The sequence below is a fragment of the Gorilla gorilla genome, chromosome 14 (assembly GCF_029281585.2).
Source record: "Gorilla gorilla gorilla isolate KB3781 chromosome 14, NHGRI_mGorGor1-v2.1_pri, whole genome shotgun sequence".
In the NCBI taxonomy this organism is placed as follows: domain Eukaryota; kingdom Metazoa; phylum Chordata; class Mammalia; order Primates; family Hominidae; genus Gorilla; species Gorilla gorilla.
The window spans coordinates 36,993,285-37,016,270 of NC_073238.2; the positions used below are offsets into that span (position 1 = coordinate 36,993,285).

A 22,986-nucleotide genomic window follows, 5' to 3' on the forward strand; every position below is an offset into this window, starting at 1 on the left:
AATGCCCCTCTCTCTCCAAACCTCCCCTCCCCTACCTAGTGAATGAGAATGTTTGTAACTGGTCCATTCTGGAACCTTCATTTGCATATACATCACAGGCAGGATGCCTCTGATTGGTCCTGGGGAGAATCCTGCCACTGACTGGTCCTGGGCAAAATCCTTCATTTGTATAGGGTGTAACTTATCAGAGGCCTCTAAAGGGTACTGAGGGGTTTTACCATGTTTTTAAATTTCGATTAAAAACCCAAGGAACATTACAGCCAGGGCTCTTGAGCCACTTGCTTGGGCCTGCTCCCACTCTGTGGAGTGTAGTTTTGCTTCAATAAATCTATGCCTTAATCTTCTGTTGTTTTGTTTGTGTGTTTTTTTCAATTTCTTTGTGAAATATGCCAAGAACCTGGACAACTTGCACTCAAGACTTCCATCCAGTAACAAACTAATACACTGTTATTAACCAAAGCTCATGGTTTACTCAGATCTTATTTTTACTTCATCTCCTTTTTCCCATCCAGGATACTGCATTACATTTAGACATCATGTCTCCTTAGGCTTCTCTTGACTCTGACAGTTTCTCATTCTTTCCTTGTTGTTGATGACCTTGACAGTTTTGAGGAGTATCAGCCATGTAATTTGTAGAATGTCCCTTAATTGAGGTTCATCTGATTATTTTCTCATGCATAGACTGGTGTTATGGTTTTGGGGAAGAAGGAGCTGTGTTGATCACATTATATCGAGAATATATATTCTATGAACTTGATCTATCACTGTTGATATTGACCTTGGTCACTTGGCTGAGGTGGCATTTCTCAGGTTTCTTTACTGCAGTTACTTTTTTTTTGCTCTTTCCACATTGTGCTTTTTGGGAGGAAGGCGCTCAGTACAGCTCGCACTTAGGTGCAGGGAGTCATACATCCCCTCCTTGAAGGTGAAGTAAATTCTAGTATTTTTATATTAATGAATACTCAGCAATAAAAAGGTAAAAAGGACAGAAAGAAAAGGGAAGGAGCACAACTGAGGCAAGGAACAACATAGTTGAACTTCACAAACATTAGGATGTGTGAAAGAATCCAGGTACAAACGTGTACATACTGTAAGATTTATTCATGTCAAAAACAGACAAAAATAATCTATGGCAATTAGAAGCAGAACAATGCTTGCATCAAGGGGCAGATGATTGAACTAAAAAGGGATACCAGGGAAATTTCTGTGGTTGATAAAATGTTCTATGTCTTGATTAGGATGTATTCACAACATTCAGTTAGCTGTAAACTTAAGGTCTTCGTTTTCACTTATGTAAATCATTTCTTAATTGAATTTTTTTTCAAAAAAGAGTCTTCTGCATGTAATGTCAAAGAAGTCATTAACAATTCTGGTTAAAAGCAATTTCAGTACAAGCATTGTTGCAGATGGTTTTTTGGGAGCTTTTAGTTAAATTTCCCTAAAAGACCTTCACAATGAAATGGAGTGAGTGAAAGAACAGCACTTACTGAAGAAGATCACTAATTATACTTGAAAATTAGTGACATTATACTTGAAAATTAGAAGACAGAAATAGAGGACTAAAGATCTACAAAGAACAAAAATCAAACTGCAGGAATATACAGTAACAGTGCTGACCTCATAAAGGAACTAAAAATAGTTTATTGAGCACCTAACTGTTACAGCAATCCAAATGGGAGAAACAAAATGCAAAGAGATGACTAATGTCTGCCAACACGCTTACCTCTAGACACCAGTCTAGCAATGTAAAAATCTTACATCCTTTTATAGTGATCTTTGGAGATTTGCTAAATCCTTGAAGCACTCTAGTAAGAAATGACCCCTTAACTGTTATGGCTTTTCAAGGACACTCATAGGTAGTATGGAACTATAATTTTTAAAGCATGTGTAAAAAGACATATAAAACAATATATTGTATAGCACAAAAAATCAGGGCACAATTCTCACAGTCATTAGTTATCAAATGAGTTGGTGGCTGCATCTCATTTTGCCTTCTGTAATTTGAGAAAATCTCTAGAAAACTAACAAGAAAACAGAGAAAATAGTTAAAATAGTTAATAAACTAAACTTCTCTGAGAATATATAAGGAAAATTATCCAGCTTGCTGAAGACAGGTAAATCACAAAACTTCTTCCTGTTGAAATACAAAAAAGATAATCTATTCTTCATGGAAATTGGAGTTCTCAGAAAAACTAACCACTCCGGGATTTAGCACTGACCATGAAGCAAAAAAGAAAAAACATTGGTGCCTTTACTTTGTATATTTGTCCTTGGATGGGAGAGGATCAGGATGGTTATACAAATTTTTTTTCATTACTTCATTTACATTAAGTCTAGAACTATAAAAAAGAGCTTGGAACAGGGAGTTTGAGGTTCAGAGACTTTAAAAACCTCATTTAAAAATGGTGGGACTAAGCATTTAATTATTAAAGCAAAAACCAGCCTCTGAAGTTTTGAATTAAATGAAAAGAAGTATTAAAATATTAATGCAGAAAATCATATTCTAGTGAAAAACAAGAAAAATACAGACTTTAATCACACCAACTTTAATTAAATCTTCCTTCTAGCACATCTAGACTTTAAGCAATCACTTACTCTACCAACATTAATTGAGGACAGATATTGTTCTCAGCACTTGGTTTTCTGTGATGAACAAATGAAATTCCAGCTGTCAAATAACTCATTGTTTGCATTTTTTTGGATTTTTTTTTTGTTTTGCCTTGTTTTTTGGAATAGTATTACTTCAAGACTGGGAAAGAGATAAGATCTTCTCTCAGAGTTCCTTCTAATCTCATAATTTTATTAAACATCTTGTTGCCAACTCAAGAGATCAGCATCATAACTCATACACATTGGTAAGAGCTTAAGTAAATATATAGTTATTGTTGGGCTTTGAGAAAGGATATTAAATTAAATACCGAGGGAGCTAAGGCCAACATAAAGAAACACTTACATCTCTGTTTTCACACTGCATGGGGTTTTTATTCCAAAGAACTCCTGAGCTTAAGCTATTTATTTAAGCATTTCTCCAATATCACAATATCAACTGGTTATTGCATTCTGTGTACCTTGATTTTTTCACTATTTAATGAGTATTTTAAGTTGTTTCATGTTAAACTCAACGTGTTTAGATAACTGAACAGTTACTCAGACGAATGAGGGTTAGTTTTCTTTATATCTCTGTATCTGTAAGTAAAAATAGAGATAGATGTTTCCTACTAAGAAATGGTCGTGGGGCCTCATCAATCCATAAAATCAGGGAATAATTTTCATTGTAGAAATACATATTCCCTCTAGCTATGAGTCCTCACTTTAATGTGTGAAGTAGAATTTCTATATGAGGAATAAAGAATTGCTGGATCAGATCTTTCCATGAGACTCAAGGATTGAATTTTGTCATAATTCTTTCTGAATCTGCCATTCTTATTTTAGCTAAAATTGTTTTGCCTTGAGTGGAACTGAGCTGGGGAGGCTTAACACATTGTCTGGCACCGTTATTTGGGATTCACTGAAATTCTTTATTTTGATTTTAAATTGTTTCCAAAAATAACTTCAGAGACCATTAGGTAAAATCATCAAAAATATTCAATAAGGAAATAATTGCCAGAGTTAAAAGTCGAAGTTCATGTCCCCTGGGTCTGGGATGGAAGGTTTTACACACACTCGCACACACACACACACACACATGCGCACGCGCACACACACACACGTGCATATTTGAAAATACTTCCATGATTGGTCATTGCTATCACATAACAGAAAACAGCTGCATTGAGTAAAGTAACAACTGGACAGCCATTGTAACCTTAGCTTTCCATTTGATACTCAGGAGAGAAAACTTCCTCTACATATGATAAAAAATATGACCACTACCATGATTAGTAAAGCAGTGAAGCAGCAAAACAACTCACTTCTCGTCTCACAGTCTCCACCCTCTGCCCCTTTTGGTCAGTTTTCTCAAGGCCAAAATTGCCTATCTCCACAGGGCAATTGGACTATTACATAACAGGCGCTAATACTTGTTTAAGAAAAAAAAATATGATCTTTTAAAATGCTCATCCCCAGGAAGCTTAACGACTTTAAAATTAAAACAAGGCAGCCATGGAAAAGCTATTATTGGTAGAACTACGCAAGTTGACTTTTTTCTTAACCGTATTTATATTCTGGGGTCGATTTGGTAGCCTTAGTCCAAGTGCTCCAATGATAGTTTCAGGGATATTTTCATCTCTCCTCTCTTGCACTGGCTTTTATTTTCAGTACTTCAGTCGGCTTTAGATGACACTTTTATCTGTTAGGGTTTCAAAATACAACAGCTGGCTGGGCGCGGTGGCTCATGCCTGTAACCCCAGCACTTTGGGAGGCCGAGGCGGCCGGATCACGAGGTCAGGAGATCGAGACCATCCTGGCTAACACGGTGAAACCCCGTCTCTACTGAAAATACAAAAGATTAGCCGGACGTTGTGGCGGGCGCCTGCAGTCCCAGCTACTCTGGAGGCTGAGGCAGGAGCATAGCGTGAACCCAGGAGGCGGAGCTTGCAGTGAGCCGAGATCGCGCCACTGCACTCCAGCCTGGGGGACAGAGCGAGACTCCGTCTCAAAAAAAAAAAAAAAAAAAAAACACTATTGTGATTTCTAATACCGAAGACTAATTTTATTTTTAAAGTTTGTATAAATAGAAATTATATAGCATATATTTTCTTTCACGCCTGGCTTCTTTCAGTCATTATGCTTTTGGCATTTATCCGTGTTACTGCTTTTAGTTGTAGTGTATTTATTATCCTTACTATATAGTATTCTATTATATGAATATAACAATATTCTTTTCTTAATTCTATTGTTGATAAACCTTTTTAGGGTTATTTTCCATTTGGGGATATTGCAAATAGTGCTATGATGAACTTCCCTCTATTTTTACTTTTCACGTTTTGCACACAGGTGAACATTTCACTGGATAAACACATAGTAGTAGAATTCTAGGTCATAGAGTATGTAAATGTTTAGCTTTAATAGATATCAGCAGCCATTTGTTTACATTGGTTATTGTAATTTACCCTCTTACCAACAGTGAATGAGAATATCGATTGCTCCATTTACTTGCCTACTTTTGGTATTTTGGGTCTCGTTTTGTTTTGTCCTGGTTGTTTGGCTTTGAATTCTAGTAGGCATGAAGTGTTATCTCATTGTGATTTTATTTGCATTAGGCTAATGATTAATGAAGAGATCATGTTTTCATGTGTTCACTGGATGATAAAATTTCCTTTTTATGCTAAATATCTGTTAAATGTCTTGGTACTCATATTACGAATTCTGATTGCCAGTTGTTTTCTTATTGCTCTTTAGGAGTTATTTATATAGTCTTGGACATAAGCCTTTCATTGCATTATGTGTATTGCTAAATCTCATGCTCTGTGATTTGTAATTTTACTCAATTAATAATGTCTTGAGATAAATAATTTTTATATTTATTAAACTGTTTATCAATCTTCATTGTCAGTGTTTTTATTTTCTCTTTAAGAAAATTTTGCTTACACAATGGTTACAAAATATTTTCCTACATGCAAAGTTTTTTATTTTTTTACTTTCCTCATGTGTATTTAAAATCTATCTGAAATTGACTTTTAAGTATAGTCCAGTATATACTGTACCGATTGTGTATACATGGTAGGAGTCAAGACCATTCTGTTCTCTAAAGCTGTTCTACCCATTTATTCATGTATTTTATTATGAATAATGAATAATAAAATTTTCTAATTGAGAATAAATAATTACATTTATTCAAACTGCATTCTTCCCCTATGTCACAGCATATCATAAAACAACCTTGTGTATATCATCTATATCTAAATTATGTATTATTCCATTAATCTGTAATCCATTTTTAAGTATCATGTGGTTTAATATTAAGTCTTAGTATTTGGTGTTGTAAGATTTCAATTTTGTTTTCTTCTTCAAGATTAGTCTTGGTTACTTGGGACCCTTCATCAGTACTCTATAAACATTTAAAAGTTCTTAGCCAGGCCTGGTGGCTTGTGCCTATAATCTCACCTACATGAGAGGATTGATTGAGCCTAGGGGGTTCAAGTCTGCAATAAGCTACGATTGCACTACTGCACTCCAGCCTCAGTGATAGAGCAAGAACGTCATCTGTAACAACAACAACAAAAAAGATATTTCTTGTTATTATCTGCAAAAGAAATAACAGAAAACTTGCTAGAATTTAGATTAGAATTTGATTGGTTTTATAGATAAATTTTAGAACAAACTGATAGCTTTACATGTTGAAACTTTTAATCCATAAACATAGCAGAACACAGCATTTATTCCTCATTAAGTTTATTTCTAGAAATTTGATTTTCTTGTTATTATAAACTGTTCTTGTAAAATTTCATTTAATAAAGGATTATATTTATTTGACAGATATGGAATATTCAGATTTTCTATTTCTTCTGAGTTTATTTACTATTATAAAAATTGCAATCTTTCTCACTGTATTACCGATATTGCCTGATATTAACTGACTATACTAATTCTTTTAAAAAATAGTGTTTGTTACATTTTTATCCATTCCTCTATTTTCCTTTCAAATCATTATATATAGGGTCTGTATCCTAAAATTTAAGGGTTTATGGCTATGTAAGCCACATATAGGGGGTGTTATTTTTTGTTGTTACTGTTTTCATCCAGACTGTTAATCTTTTTTTAATTGGATAATTTAGGCCATTTATATTTAACGTAATACTGATATATTTAGGTTATAGCTCACATTTTACTATTTGATATGTATTTCTCATCTTTTTTCTGTTTAATCTTCTGATCTTATTTTAGAGTATTTTTTATTTTTAATTAATAAATTTATTTTAAAAGTAACCCATAAAAATTGCATATATTTATCATGTACAACATCACGTTTTGAAATATGTACACATTATGGAATGGCTAAATTGAGCTAATTAACATATGCGTTACCATACATACTTATTTTGTGTGTGTATGTGGTGAGAACACCTAAAATCTCTCTTAGTAATTTTCAAGAACAAGATACATTGTTGTTAACTATCATCAACATGTTGTACAATCAATCTCTCAAACTTATTGCACTAACTGAACTAAAATTTTGTATCTTTTGACCATCTGCCCAAACACTTCTGCCCCCAGCCCTCGATGTCCACCATTTTACTCTCTGCTTCTATTAGTTCAACTTTTAAAAATTCCACATAAAAGTGACATCATGTGGTATTTGTCTTTCTTTCTGGCTTATTTCAGTTAACATAATGTCCTCCAGGTTCATTCATGTTGTTGCAATTACAAGATTTCCTTTGTTTTAAAGGCTAAGCAGTACTACATAGTGGATATATTATTATTTCTTGTTTAATTGCTCAATATTCATATTGACATTAAATATTTTTCAACATTGACTTGCATTATTTTTACTATTTTCAGTGATTTCGCCAAAGATTAAAACATAATTTTTATTTATTATAGGTCAATGCATCAGTTATTTTACTAATCTATATTTAGTTATATTATTTATAATATACTAATGTATATCAATCATTTTGCTTCCCATGCAACTCTTTAGAACTCAAAAAACCTTGTAACTGCATTTAACACCTCATTTTTGGTGTTAATATTAGTTGTTCATATATTTAAATCATCATATCAGATTATATTTTTATTGTTTTATAGTAAATATTAGTTTATATTTTCTCATGTTTACATCTTCTCTTACTCTTAATTCCCTCTTACATTTTCATGTTTCCATCATGTTTTGTCATTTTTGTGAATGACTCTTATTTTTATTTTGTCTAAAACAAATCTTAATGAGAATAATTATTTTGATTTTTGTTAACCATATCCCTTTTTTTTTTAGTTTTTTTCTTTTTATTTTCCACTCATTTTTTAGTCTGGAAATTTCAGTTTTTCAGTTCACCAATTCCCTCTTCTACTACATCCTAGCTACTGTGAGCTCATCTTTTAACTTCTTAATTACCATTATTACATTTTTCAATTCTAAGATTTTTATTATGATTTCCTGAATTCTACATTATGGAGCATACTAATCTTGGTTATTTTTGTATCTGTTTTTCATACTTCTATTAACTGGATCATTGGTAAGAAGTGTGCTAATTTTTTCTTGAGTATTAAATATTATATATGAAAAATCAGGGAGACTCTGGATTGTTCTCCTCCTCCAGGAAGGTTGCAACATGTCCTCTGATGGTGAGATTCAGTCAAGGCATATCATCTTAATCTAATTTAGGACAAGGCTAACTTAAGCTAGGTTAGAATGTGTTTAAGGCTCTGTCTCCTTGTAGCTTACACTCATTCCTAGGACACTGCCCTCCAGTTGGTCGACCTGAAATCCTGAGGTTTCTTCCGTCACTGTTCTTGAGTATGATTACTGTCTCTAAATATTTCTGGAAAATTCTATTATGTTTTTCAGTGGCTTTCTGATGAGCTTCTTATCCTTCTTTAGAATTCAGCAAATGCCTCTAAGGGAGAAAAAAAATGTCCTAATTCTTTATCTCTCTTTTCTCAACAATAACTTGATTTCACATCTCAGCTGTTTTGAAGTCACAAACTTTAGCTTATTCCTCTTTAGTCCTGTGAGATGAACAAATAGTGTGCTGATTTCTCTGCTTTTTTTTGGGTGGGGGTACCAAATTTCTTTATTTGAAGGAATGGTACAAATCAAAGAATTTAAGTGGATGTTTTGGTACAACTTATAGAAAAGGTAAAGGAAACCCCAACATGCATGCACTGCCTTGGTGACCAGGGAAGTCACCCCACGGCTATGGGGAAATCAGCCTGAGGCTTAGCTTTCATTATCACTGTCTCCCAGGGTGTGCTTGTCAAAAAGATATTCCGCCAAGCCAGATTCGGATGCTCCCATCTTGCGCAAGTTGGTCACTTGATCACCCATTTCTTTGATGGCTTTCACCTGCTCATTCAGGTAATGTGTCTCAATGAAGACACACAAATGGGGGTCATTTTTGTCAGTGGCCAGTTTGTGCAGTTCCAGTAGTGACTGATTCACATTTTTTTCCAAATGTAATGCACACTCCATCGCATTCAGCCTGCTCTCCCAGTCTGGTTTCTTGCTATCCCGAAGGAAGATTCGGCCACCTCGTTGGTTCTGCAGCTTCATCAGCTTCTCAGCATGTTCCCTCTCCTCATGAGACTGGTGAAGAAAGTATTTGGCAAACTTCTTCAAAGCTACATCATCGCGGTCAAAGTAGTAAGACATGGACAGGTAAACGTAGGAGGCGTAGAGCTCCAGGTTGATCTGGCGGTTTATGGCGGCCTCTGAGTCCTGGTGGTAGTTCTGGCGCATCTGCGAGGCGGACGCGGTCGTCATGGCGGCGACTAAGGAGAGGCGGCGGCGGCGGCGGCGGCTGCGCGGCGCTGGAGCAGCGGCAAGGGCCTTGGGGCAGTCCGAGGGTGCGGTGAAGAGGTGACGGAGGGCTGGCTATGGACGGCCGGCCCGGGTGGGGGACGAGCGCCGGGTTCCGTCCAAGCACTGTTGAAGCAGGAAACCCCGACGACTCTCGGCGAAGAACGTCTCTCTCTGCTTCTTATTTGTATTTCTCTACTTAAAACCTTGGCTTCTAATCTGTGGACCAATTAAAAAATGCCCAAAGGAGGGTGACTCTTAGAATGACCTTGTAAGTCTCTGAGTTTTTTTTTTTTTTCTGCAAACCCCTCATCTTTCCATTTCTAGTTGCTTTGGCAGCTCTCCGCTGTATTCAAACAAATGGTTTAGTCAAATTTTTCTCTTTGTTTTCAAGTTGGCTTATTGGTTTTCTGTAAGCTACTCCATAATGAATGGAAGCAGAAGTTTCAAAGAATAGCTGATAAATAAAAATGTTGTATAATTGTTGCAATTATTACTGTTGTTGATGCATTATTATTTTTTTAATTCCATAGAACCAAAGCTTCTACACTGTTTTCACTAGGCAAGAGTAAGTGGCAATTGACAACCAAAAGTTGAAAACCCTTATCTGTTACAGGTGTTCAGGTATTTGAGGTAGGCATTAGCTTTTAGTAGGGCATGGAGCATATCTCAAATGCAATAGCTTCCTATGAATACCTCATCACCAGTCACCAGTATTGCTATAAAATCTAAAAAATTCAGCTTTTTTTTTAAATGTAGCTAATATTTGGCCATCTATAAAAGTCTGATGTGTAATCTTTGCACATCCCCAAAACATTTTACGCTGTATTTATCAATATGAAATATATAATTTTTAATTAAAAATACAAATCTCCTACTCCTCAATTAATCTATATTTAAAACTTTATTTTTTCACAGATTTATAGAGAAAACTTTTTGCCCTTTAGTCCATGTGCCAAAATACTTTTGGGTATAAAAATAGTTCTGTTTCATCAGTGATTAACATATACAATATATTACAGAAAAATCTTTTCCATATTATATTTTACCTGGCATGTGTATTTATATAATATCCAAAACTTTTCATTGTGACAATTTTTTTGTCATCTTGAGAATGTGTGTAAATATCACTGAGTGAAATCAATTGCTTTAAACTATAATGTGATGCAACTATGTGAAGTGGCTGCTTTAGTAAAATGTAGTTTTAATATGAATTAATAGAAGTAGAGTGCCAGAACAACACATGTGCAGATCCGGCTATGTTCTGTTGTGATCAGGACTTACTCCAATTTTGGTACTCTTTTTTAAACATCGTACATTAAAGGAAACATCAATTATAACATTGCACACAGTGTCACTAGATAGTGAAATGCTCTTAAACACTGTTTGCGAAGAATAATTCACAGGACTGAAATGAAGACAAGATTTGTCAAGTAACACATTTTCTGATATTTAGAAGTCTATAACACACAGGCTTAAGAGACATCCTGGGTCATTATGGGGGAAAGAATCCCAACTGGTCAACATATGAGTGAAAAACATTTTAATAACTGGAATTGTACTGTCACAGATAAATTAATATAGGAAGTAAAAAATGTATAAACAATTAAAAATACTTGATGATTTCATAGAGATGGTATCAAGGGGATAAAAACATCCTACCAGGAATAATCTAGGTGATTTCTAAGATTTCTTCCAATTCTAAAACTCTGAGATTAAACAACGTTGTATAAAGTCAGTTCTCTGCTTTTCTTTCTCATTTAGTATCTTAAAATTCATTTATGTGGAACATCAATCGTTGAACTGATTTGTCTCTTATGATTTGGGGGAAGGATTGAAATTTGAAAATGATAATATGTATAATTTTATTATATCATAGTATTTAGCTCAAAAAATTTCTGCTGTACAATCATTTCTATAACTAGCAATAATAAAGGAGATAGGACCCATGGTTCAAGATCTTAAACCAAGCTAAATTTCCTGTCACAAGGCTGGCTTTTCCTTCTGTGCCTAATAATATGTTCATCATTTCCTTCTGAGACCTCACCAGGGGCATGTTTAACATTCATATTTCTGCCAAGCTGTCATGTTTTATCTCAGATGCTGTAAGCTTTCTCTACCGTGTTCCTCACAGCCATCTGAATTCTCACCAGAATTGCTTTTCACTCCACATTGCCACAAATCATTTCTTTGAGGCAATCTGGGTTTTCTCTATCATGGTCCCCAAAATTCTTCCAGCCTCTGCCCATTAATCAGTCTCAAAACCACTTCCATATTTTTAAGCATTTGTTACAGCAGCACCTCATTTCCTGGTACCCAAACCTGTCGTTTCTTGGGGCTGCCATAGCTAACTAAGTACCACAAACAGGGTGGCTTAAAGCAACAGGAACTTACTCTTTCACAGTTCTGGAGGCCAAAAGTCTGAAGCCAGGGTGTTGGCAGGGTCATTTTCCATCTGGAGACTCTGACAGAGAATCTGTTCCATGCCTTTTGGGTTATAATGCTTCTGTTCCAAGGCGTTCCTTGGTTTGCAAATCTATCGCTCCAATTTCTGCCTTCACGGCCTTCTTCCCTGTGTGTCTTTGTCTCTGTGAATGTCTCCTCTTAAAAGAACACAAATCATTGAATTTGAGGCCCATCTAATCCAGTATGACCTCATCTGAATTAATTATATCTGCAAAGACCTTATTTCCAAATAAGGTCACATTCTGAGGTTCCAGGTAGATGTGAATTTGGGAAGGACACTGTTCAATCCACCATATAGGTTCTGTGTTCCTTAAGGTCTGTACCATGTGTGGTTCTAGAAGTCAACACAGTGCCTGGCACCTAGAATGAATGAACGATTTAGTGAATTTCCTCCATCACTAACTCTGTCAAATAAGAACAGTTAAGTGTCAAAGTTGAGGTGGATACATTAAATAATGCTCACTTTATTTGGGCAAGATTTAAGAGTCAGCCTTGACTTTCAATCCTCTTATGGGCCACATAAGCATTGCATGTCACACTGGGGTCTAATCTCACTTGTCTGATTGTTCCCAAATAAGCTTGCTTGAGAAAAACGTCCCCTCCATCTACTGAGATAGAAGTTTGCCATTTGCAGTTGAATCTATGCTATTCTGGAAAGATCTGTATCACATTCTTTACTCTGGTCCCACCTACAAGAGAGGATCCTACTAGATCATCAACATTTCTGTATATTAGGAATGTGGCTGTGTGACCTCAGTAAGCCACTTAATCTTTTTTGGCTCTGTTGTTTTGTAAAATAGGATTATTAATGTTACCTACTTTGTAGGGTTGCTATAAGCATGAAATAAGTTAATTTCATAAAGTACTCAAAACTGTGTCTGGCACAGAGTAAATACATGTTTGTTTAATAAATAGTATTTAATGTCAATCAATCAAAATCAATGAAGTTTCTCTGTAAACAATTAAGCAGCTACCAAGTTCTCAAAAGGGGTTGCCTGTTTCTTATAATTTTCATAGAGACATAGCAACTTAGAACTGGTTTCATCAAGGTAGTTACTAAATTCAGCGACATGAAGGAAAATTTTCTGAGAAGCATTTTCCTGGCTAAGCTTAAAGGTCTGCCTCTCAAACACTTCTGTTTTGGAGATATGACATTTTATAGCATGAATGGAAAAAATTGTCTGGAAGTTATAGTGTTTTTTTAACATAACACTCACTATTGTACCTCACATTTTACGGTTTACAGAATGTTTGTTTTAAGTAGTCAGTAGGGTTGCAGAAAGTATAACTAACGTGCATCCTGATTTGTGAATCGCGTGTAATCTGAGAGCATCTGAAAGCCTGTTGGTGTCCTTTTCTTGGCTCATGGCTCACATACTCCCTTGAAGGGCTGTCAAAGTTGGCATGGCTTAAATGTCATTTTTTTAAATTACTAAGGATTTAAAGTCAGGCTAAGGTTTTGTGTGTGTGTGTGTGTGTGTGTGTGTGTGTGTATGTGTTGAAGATGAAAGAGTTTAGCAAATATCAGTTTATTGACTATGAAAATGTACCCAGACTTCACTTAAACCACTTTTCTCACCCACCCATAGAACTGTTCCAGTCAAGTTCAATCAAGGTGACACTAATGAGCCAACAGTCTTCCAGGTAGGAGTGACATTGACAACAGAAACATTCTATAGATCTTAGCCTCACCTTCTTATATGCATCCCCTCCCCCACCTTTTGTCTCTTTCCAGAGCCTGAAATCTGTTATTATTCCTCTTGGGAGGTCCGTTTACATTGAACACACATCTGGCTTAATTAGGTTGACAGCTGCTACAGGTACCGTTGGACAAGGTCCAGCCATCTCAGTGCATTCCCATTTACTTGACAGCTTAACCTTTCACAATCTCATCTTCAGAGTGCAAATGAACTTGAGAGATGTGCTTTTATTATTTGTTAATACATGCTCATTCTCTACCTTGCCACCAAAATCGTAATCAACAGAGACCACACTAAAAAGTAAAGGGTATTTCCCTAATGCCAACTGGTGAACTGCAAAGACCAAACTACCCAAACCTATGAAAACTTGGCAAAAAAGCATAATAAGAAGTGGTCCAGGGCAGTTGGAGAAAAGGCTGAGAAAACAATCCCACTTTCAAGCTTATGGCTTGAGTTTGCTTACATAAAATCTTTAGGCAGTAAAAAGTGATTATAGTTATTTCTGCCTTCAGCCACAGCCAACAAAGAAGGTGGTCTTCAGATTCCCCACATACACTGATGTTTTTCATCTACGCTGTTGTACTTCTAGCAATGGAGTGACCAAACATTTTGCACGTGCATACAGGAATAATCTGTTTGTTGCAAAGCCACTTGGTCTGTGTTTTAAACCACCTGCCTTAAATGCCCTTGCAGTTGTTTTAATTAATTCATGCATAATTTTTTTCCACTAGAGCTTCATGTAGAAACAGCATTGAGAATAACAACTACTTTTAGCTGCCTCAACCCAAGCCCAAGCCCAAATTAATAAAAGCAGAGTCAATTCCAAAAGTCCCTTCCAAAGAAAGGTGGTTAGCTTTTTCGTACCATATTTACTTAGAGCAGGAAAGTCCTTTATTTAACAAATTACTATTTGACTTCCTGGAAGTTTAGACGTTTGATTCTCTGGGGCGATTGTATTTTCCCAAGAAGCAACACCTTTGGGAGGCCAGAGGACAAAAGGAAACTGAGGGTCATTCCATTTTCCTGGACCATGATTTTCCTTTGGCTATTATTTTGAATCATTATAGCTAAATTGTTTTTATTCTCCAAGAAGCAACACCTTTGGGAGGCCAGAGGACAAAAGGAAACTGAGGGTCATTCCGTTTTCCTGGACCATGATTTTCCTTTGGCTATTATTTTGAATCATTGTAGCTAAATTGTTTTTCTTCTCCAAGAACTAAAAGTAGATCTACTATTCAATCTAGCAATCTTACTAGTGAGTATCTACCCAAAGAAAAAGACATCATTATATCAAAAGAACACCTGCATGCATATGTTCATTACAGCACAGTACACAATTGCAAAGCCATGGAACCAACATAAGTGTACATCAATTGATTTTTGAATAAAGAAAATATGATATATATACACTATGGAATACTACACAGCCATAAAAAGTAATAAAATAACGTCTTTTGCAGCAACTTAGATGGAGCTGTAGGCCATTATTCTAAGTGAAGTAACTGAGTAAGAGAAAAACCAAATACGTTCTCATAAGTGAGAGCTAAGCTATGGGTAGGCAAAGGCAAACAGAGTGGTATAATACATACAGAGTGGTATAATGGACATTGCAGACTGCAGACTCAGAAGGGAGGCAGTGGAGGGGCATGAGGGAACATTTACACTGGCATCCTTCTCCTTCAGTGCTAACTTTTCAGTCACAATAGAACACCTTGAGCTCAGGGAAACTGAGGGCACTCTTCCTCAAAGCAGCCAGAGTTGCAAGGTCTGAATGGTCATCAGATTCATCTTTCTGGGTAAATAGAAGGCACCTCGTAACTATGAAATGATGATATTTATTAAGAAGAGGTGGAGGTGCAGTGTGAAGCTCTCCTGAGTGCACCGTGGATTTTGGCAGCACTTCAGAGGTGAGGATGGCTGCCCTAGGTCAGCCTGGCTGGTGTCAGAATAGGTTTTGCCTTTAGGGCAGACTAGGATACCTTCAAGGCAACCAGGAGTGAAGTTGCTGTCAAGTGACTGACAGGAATGATTTGGGGCCCTATACTGAACTCCCAGACAGCCATCCCCTCACACCAAGCCCTGGTGCTGCGAATAGCATCTCCTGGCCTCCTGGAGCTAACTCACCCAGAGAAAATAAGGGCTAGGGCTCCCAGGATACCAACAAAATCCCAAAGATAAAATATTCAGGCAGTTAATTCTGGTATATAGTATGTATAAATAATCATACTTCTTAGAGATGCTTATCTATAATAAGGAAAAAAACTTACTTTTGTACAAAGCCATTTTACCTACCACTACGAAGTTTCTCACAATGTATTGGTAGATGTCAAACAATAAAGAAGCAAGATTAGAAAACGTTTTATCATCTTTGCTGCCCCACCAGTGCATTAAACAAACAAGAACATTTAGCATATTTATTTAAGAAGTGTATTAGCAATTAACTATTGTGTGTGCTTTGATCCATTTCCTAAAATCAAACAAAAAATAAGATAGGCAGTTGAGCAAGCAAGAAATCAATTTGTGCTGCTTCAAATTTCACGGAGATGGTCATCAAATTTGTGCACTTGATCAAACACTGCAAAATAAGTACTTTTTCTTTTGCAAATCTGTATACCACTCAGGTCAAATGCCTGTTTAATTTATAGAAATATAAATAAATAACCATACAATAAAATTTTATGATCTAATCACACCGTGCTCTGGATGTTAGTCATAGACCACTGTGCTTTCTGCCCACTGTAAATCACTCAGCACAACGGCTGACTTATTTACCAAAAACCGTTTTAACAAATGTAGTCCTGCCTTTCCCTCCATATTAATTAATACACATAACAAAGGATAACGCTATCCCTAGGACAACAAAACCCTTTTGTTCCCTGAAGCCTCCAGGCGTCCACTGAGGCCCCTTTGTAGGTGCTTTCTCCTCGCTGATTAAAGGAGATATTTTGTGTGTTCCAGTAAGAACTGGGAGAGTAATCCTGCACCTGTTGGAGGCTTAGGAAACTGGTGAGTAAACCTCTCAAACCTCCATGGCTGACTCAGTCTTCTCAGCCTGGAGGACTGGCAGAGAGCTTCCCAAAACTGGAAAGATGTTTCTTGAAGCTTTCCTCGTGTCACCTAGAGCCATTCCCATTGCATTTCTGAGAGCTTCGTCCTAATTTTCGGTTACTCATTTTTTTAAAAAGGCTTTGACAGTCAGATCCAACAAGTAAGTAGAAAGCATCCAATTTCAGTGTGAAAAATACAGCAAAAAAATGAGGCTATTTGATTTATTTTAAATCAAACATCCAGTTATTTGGAAATATCTATTTTTGACTAAATTTTTATTCTCATCCAGATGTTTGGCATTTTTGTAGACATGGATTAAGTGCCTGCATTGTATTAAAAAGACCCATTTCAAAAGGAAAAATGATATAATATTCTTGTAAATTCGAGTAAACCAAAAGATTGGCTTCTTTCTTAGCACAATCAAAACAAACTTTCCTTACCTCCCTTATAACCTCACATCCTAAAGGGAAGGGGGCGATATCTATAAACTATCTGGGGGTTTTTTTCCATAATAATATTCTTACACAAATCTGCAGCTTTTGGACAGTCAAAAGAGAGACCCACCTGGCACACAGGAAGCCACACACAGACAGCAGGACCACTCCAGGCCGTCGAGGCCCATGGTCGGGACTCTGCTCACCATATGTGGAGATGTTGCTTTCCTCCAGAAGCTCTGTCACATTAACTTCAAACCGGTCTTGGATGTCATTGAGGACTTTGTCATCATTCTCCTCAGACACAAAAGTGATGGCCAGGTCTTTAGTGCCAAAGCAACCTGCACAGGCCACTGGGTGGAGGTAGGTGTCCGAGTCTTCAGGCATGCCATAGTTAAGACGATGTCGAATCACTCAATTCCTACAATGGTTAGGAAGTGATTGAAAGTGAACATGGGGACTCTGAGCAAACCTGCTGAGATACAGGCTTGGGGCTGCCTCAGTAAATTCCTCCAGTGAAGTGGATGGGATTATGGTGTGGATGATGACAAAAGAGTAGAAGAGAAGTTATCGACAGATTTGCACAGAGGCCGTCGAAGATTTTATAAATAAAGAAAAATGTCTGCAGCCAGTGGTTTATGCCAAGTATCTTCCCAAGCCTCCATATCCCTGTGGATGTTGCAACTGACTGCAAACAGATTGATGTCCACCAGGATCCACTGCTGGAAATCCTTGGACTGCTAATAGCGTGACAGGCATTCTTCCTGGGCCATGGCCAGGAAGTTCTGCTCCATGAGGAGCTGGGCTGGGGACATGCAGGGCTGCACCGACTTGATGGAGATTGCCACCTGTTTAAATTCCAGCATGTCCAGGAGTTCGAAAAGCTTGCAGTTCTTCTCAGTGTCCTTGAGCTTGAGGTAGTACTGCTGCGGTGTGTGCAGCGTGCGCTTGGTCTCGTCATCCACAAACACCTCCATGGGACCCTGCATGGACTCCCTGCACACAGGCCAGATCTCCTTGCTCAGGGTGGCACTGAACATGATTCACTGCTTCTGCTGGAACATCAGGTGGGTGGCCTGCCACATGTCCCGCCACATGTCCAGCCACCGCAGCATCTCATCCAGCACAAAGTGCTTCACATTCTTCAGGTTGAGGCTCCTGTTCTGCACAAGTGCCACAATCCGACCAGGGCTCCCCACCATGACACGAGGACAGTTCGTCAACAATTCTTCATTCTTTTTGATAAAGAGGCCTCCGAAAAACACTGACACCTTGACACTGGGCATCTACTTGGAGAAGTGCTCACTCACACTCCTTGCTGATCTGGAAGGCCAGCTCCCCTGTGTGGCACAGATCAGGACTGTCACCTGTCAGTTGACAGGCCGGATCTGCTGCACAGTGGCCGGCACGAAGACCGCTGTCTTGCCCTTCCCAGATTTGGCTTGGCACTGGATGTCCATACCCAGGGTGGCCTGGAGAATGCACTCATGCTGGACCTCAGGAGCTCCAGTTTCAGCAGAAAGTCCCAGAAACCAGAGCTGTGGATGGAAACGTAGGATCCCTTGACATCTTTCTTACGGGGAACCAGAGTGCTCCCTGGAGACGCCTAGGGCTCTTCTTCATAATCCAAAAGCTCATTTTCCACATCCTGTTCTGCCATGTTGCTGAGAGCAGAGAGAGGCAGGGCCCTGGTTTCTCATTCTCCTCCACATGCCACGAGGCGATGCAGTTGCTAATTGTTTATATCTATTATAAGAATTAGCAGCTAATGGCCAGGCACTGTGACTCACGCCTGTAATCCCAGGACTTTGGGAGGCTGAGGCGGGTGGATCACGAGGTCAGGAGATGGAGACCATCCTGGCTAATGCGGTGAAACCCCGTCTCTACTAAAAATACAAAAAATTAGCCAGGCCTGGTGGCAGGTGCCTGCAGTCCCAGCTGCTCAGGAGGTTGAGGCAGGAGAATGGCGTGAACACAGGAGGCGGAGCTTGCAGTGAGCCGAGATCGCACCACTGCACTCCAGCCTGGGCTACAGAGCAAGACTCTGCCTCAAAAAAAAAAAAAAGAATTACCAGCTAATTAAAAAAAAAAAAAAAAAAAAAAAAAAAAAAAACCAGACTGAGAAGTTAGGCAGGGATGGAGCTGGCGAGACTTCTCATAAAGCAGCCCCTGTCAACAGGAACCATCCTGCAAGCCCTCCTACTTTGGCTGTGAATTGAGGGGATGCAATTCCCAAGGTCATTGCCATACCAATGAGTAGAGGGTGCGGATGGAATCTGGCTACTAGCTCTGCAGGGGTTAGAGGACAAAGATAGAACCCTGTGGCAACAACATCACACAGGCAGACCTTTAAAAGACTATTAAGGTACTTCACTCTGGGGACTGGGTGTCTGAATTGGGGTGGTGCTGACGGACACAGTGAGAAGTAATCTGTTTAAAACATAAGCAGGGCAAAGAGTTAGGAGTGTTTTCTAGGCATTTTGGCCTGAGCAGCATTGTAAATGGTGTGAACTTGGGAATACAAGAGGAGGAAAAAGAATGTGAGTAAAAAACAAACAAAACCAAAGGTCAGTTTGGCACAGGCTTAATTTGGGTTACCTGCAGACACCTACAGAGGACGTGGGCAGGTGAAACTCTGAGGCTCCACACCAAGGGCGATGGCAGAGCTGAGATGTGAGTGTGGTGCATGAATGCAATTTAAAATGATAGGTCTTCATTCAGCCTTAGGTTATAAGGATAGAAAAGGGAAGAGAACCAAAGATTGGGTGCCACAGTGCTCTGACATTTCAAAGTCAGGAAGAAGAGTAGGAATCCCACATGGGGACTGAGTCAGACATGATCTTCTCTGAGTGGTTTTCCTTACCTCATCATTTCCCAAATTCTGAGTTAGATTGTGATTCTACAGAAGTCTGTGCTTGTCCACTATAGCATTTATCAAGTTATATCACCAATATTTTACACTGGATAGTACATTCATTCTGTAAAGGAAGGGACTGTGTCTTGCTACATCTTGAAATTGACTCAGGCAAATGGTAGACTGTAAAACCACCAGGTATGGAATAAAGGAAGAAAATTTAGATCCCAAAGCCTATACAGATAGCCTAAAATGTTATCCCATTTCACAAGTAACTTGCGTTAGTAGCAGCTTCAATCCTACAATAGATGGGCTTTGAGTAGATGCTATTCTATCAACACAGGTGGCCCTTGGTGTATCTAGAATGTGTCATTTTACCCAAGTATGCCAAGGGAAGAAAAAATCTTAGTATCTCTCTCTCTTCCCTCCTTCCAGTTTTGGAGAGCTGTAGCTAGAAGTAAATCCTCTAAAGATGAAGACTACTAATTACAACATTTCACATTTTGGGTCATTCTTTATTCACAAAACATCACTGTAGCCACCACCTTAGCCTCTCCGCTTCCAGCAAGGAGATCTTGCCTGTGTGCAGGAAGTCTATGCAGGATCCCATGGAGGTGTTTGTGGATGACGAGACCAAGCTCACGCTGCACGCACCTGCAGCAGTACTACCTCAAGCTCAAGGACACTGAGAAGAACTGCAAGGTTATTTCCTGGCCCACTGCACCCCAGCCCTGCCTTATGCTAAGTCTCCATGTCAGAGGATGACATATACACATGCGTGTGCACATGCATATTCACCATCTGGCCCTTGTTCCATTCAGGTGATTTATTTCTTGCATCTTGCATCTCCTTATTGAATTTATAAGAAGATGCAGGATAATTCATTTTCTTTGTCAATTCCCTGCTTCTCATTTTGCTAATTCAATGCCACACTAACACTTCTATTAATTTGGCATTTGGAACTGATAGATTTACTGTGTGGCATTCCATCTCTAACTAAACAAAAATAAAACCGCAGACTTGGAGCTTTTTCCAGTGTCAAAGTTTTGCTGCTGCTGCTGCTGCTGCTGTTTTGGCCACTGCTGCATTGTATGAAGCTTATCCACATCCTTTAATCATATACTCATATTCTCTCAAACTGAGGTATATGGGGATAATACCTGAAGTTTTTCCACTTCATGGAGGCATTGTAAATATTCCTGAAGTGAAGAATTCTGTGGTTAAAGAAGTCATCTTCCTTATAAATCACAGGGTTCACTTGAGTCATAAGGCAACCTGCTCTTCTACAGCAAATGCTTGCTTGCTGCAAAGGCCTGGACTAGGAGTCTCAATATTGATCACCCGCACCTTGTTCATGATATCCACATATGTAGATGACATCTCTGGAGACAATTAACTCTGTAAAATTTTAGGACAATCAGTTGCCTATGAATCTGAATAACATCTGCAGTTATAGCAGGGAGGATAAAATTAGCAGAGTGATCAATTCTTATCCTTCAGGATGTAAACTAACAGCTGGATTGAAAAAGAAAGTTCCACAATCAAATTTCATCAGTGATCTGTTGCAAAATGAGTGGTTGGCCACACTAAAACTCCTAGCCCAGGCCTTTGCTGCAAACAAACATTGGCTACACATGAGCAGATCCTCCTTTTCACCCAGGCACACTCTGTGATTTCTAAGGACATTTGCAAGGTTTGCAATCCAGAAGCCCATTTAAACATCAGGTATCTATCGGGGTTTGGAGAGAAGTGCATCACCAATTCAAATGCCAACCAGCCTAATGGATGCTGGGAACATGCCCCAGGGTAACCACTGCTAGGGTGACTGATCTATCTGAAGTTCAATTAAGGAAAAATGCTCGTCCTCACTTCCAAGTTTTGAAAACAGTTGGGCATTTTTGAACATTTTGAACTCTCTTTCTCCCCTGTAACCACTTCTTTTCTGCCCTGAAATCTGTAGTGGGAAAGAAACGTATTTAGTAATTTAAGCTCTCATCTTAAAAAAAGTTCAAAGTAGGTGTGGAGTAAATGTTGTGAGAGGGAAACCTGAACCTAGAGTTAGTGTAATAAGCCCAAGTCCCAGACATATCAAGAAAGTTAGCAATGCCAGAAATAAACACAGCCGAGCATAAATCAACAGAGACTGTGGATGGAAATTTCACTGCGGGTATCACTGGGAACAGGAATAAAACAAGCAGATGGTAATATTGGAGAGAAAAGGGGAAACATAAGAAGAAAACATAAAAAGTGGAAATATTTGACTTTTTCATAAAGTAAAAGAAATTTTAATTTTTTTTTTCTACTTAGCAAGTTCTGAGTAAGAATTAAGCATCATGATGAAAATAAATAACATACAAGAAAAGGATTATTAAAAGGCATGGAAGAACTTTCAGATTTAAAATGGAGTCCCCAGGCAATTCTGGAAACCAGGTCCGTTTGTATTTGCCTAGATTAAGCCAGTATTACCCAATATTAGTAGCAAAACTGCTTACATCAAAATCCAACTTAGCTTTGAGGAAATACAAATCAGTCTACAGACATGTTAAGTTTCAACAAATCCAGTAAATCAGAAATATAGTGTGAAACAAAATTGAAAAATAAGATTTTTCAAAAATCATGCTCTTAGGCCGGCGCGGTGGTTCACGCCTGTAATCCCAGCACTTTGGGAGGCCGAGGCGGGCGGATCACCAGGTCAGGAGATCGAGACCATCCTGGCTAACACGGTGAAACCTCGTCTCCACTACAAAAAAAAAAAAAAATTAGCGGGCGTGGTGGCGGGCGCCTGTAATCCCAGCTACTCGGGAGGCCGAGGCAGGAGAACGGTGTGAACCCAGGAGGCGGGGCTTGCAGTCAGCCGAGATCGCGCCACTGCACTCCAGCCTGGGTGACAGAGCGAGACTCCGTCTCAAAAAATATATATATATTTATTGATAATTGAAAATACGTGTTACCTAATTGGCATGTTTTGCAAAAGCAACAAACTGGGCATTGCTTTTGTTTATTTATGAATTATTTCAATAGCATGTACTGTGTGTGCACCACACTCTTGGCAGACTGCTGGGTGCCAAAAACACAAAGACGCACAGCACA

The 22,986-nt window shown here is 38.4% G+C and overlaps 1 protein-coding gene and 1 pseudogene across 1 annotated transcript; both read right to left on the reverse strand.

Annotated features, from left to right (window-relative positions):
* Nucleotides 1-8,683: 8,683 nt before the first annotated feature.
* LOC101130581 (ferritin heavy chain-like) lies at nt 8,684-9,397 on the reverse strand. Its single transcript, XM_055360189.2, has one exon. The coding sequence runs from the start codon at nt 9,356-9,358 to the stop codon at nt 8,816-8,818; it is 543 nt and encodes a 180-aa protein (XP_055216164.2). The 5' UTR covers nt 9,359-9,397; the 3' UTR covers nt 8,684-8,815.
* LOC101133490 (ATP-dependent RNA helicase DDX39A-like) lies at nt 9,367-22,692 on the reverse strand (annotated as a pseudogene).
* Nucleotides 22,693-22,986: the final 294 nt, after the last annotated feature.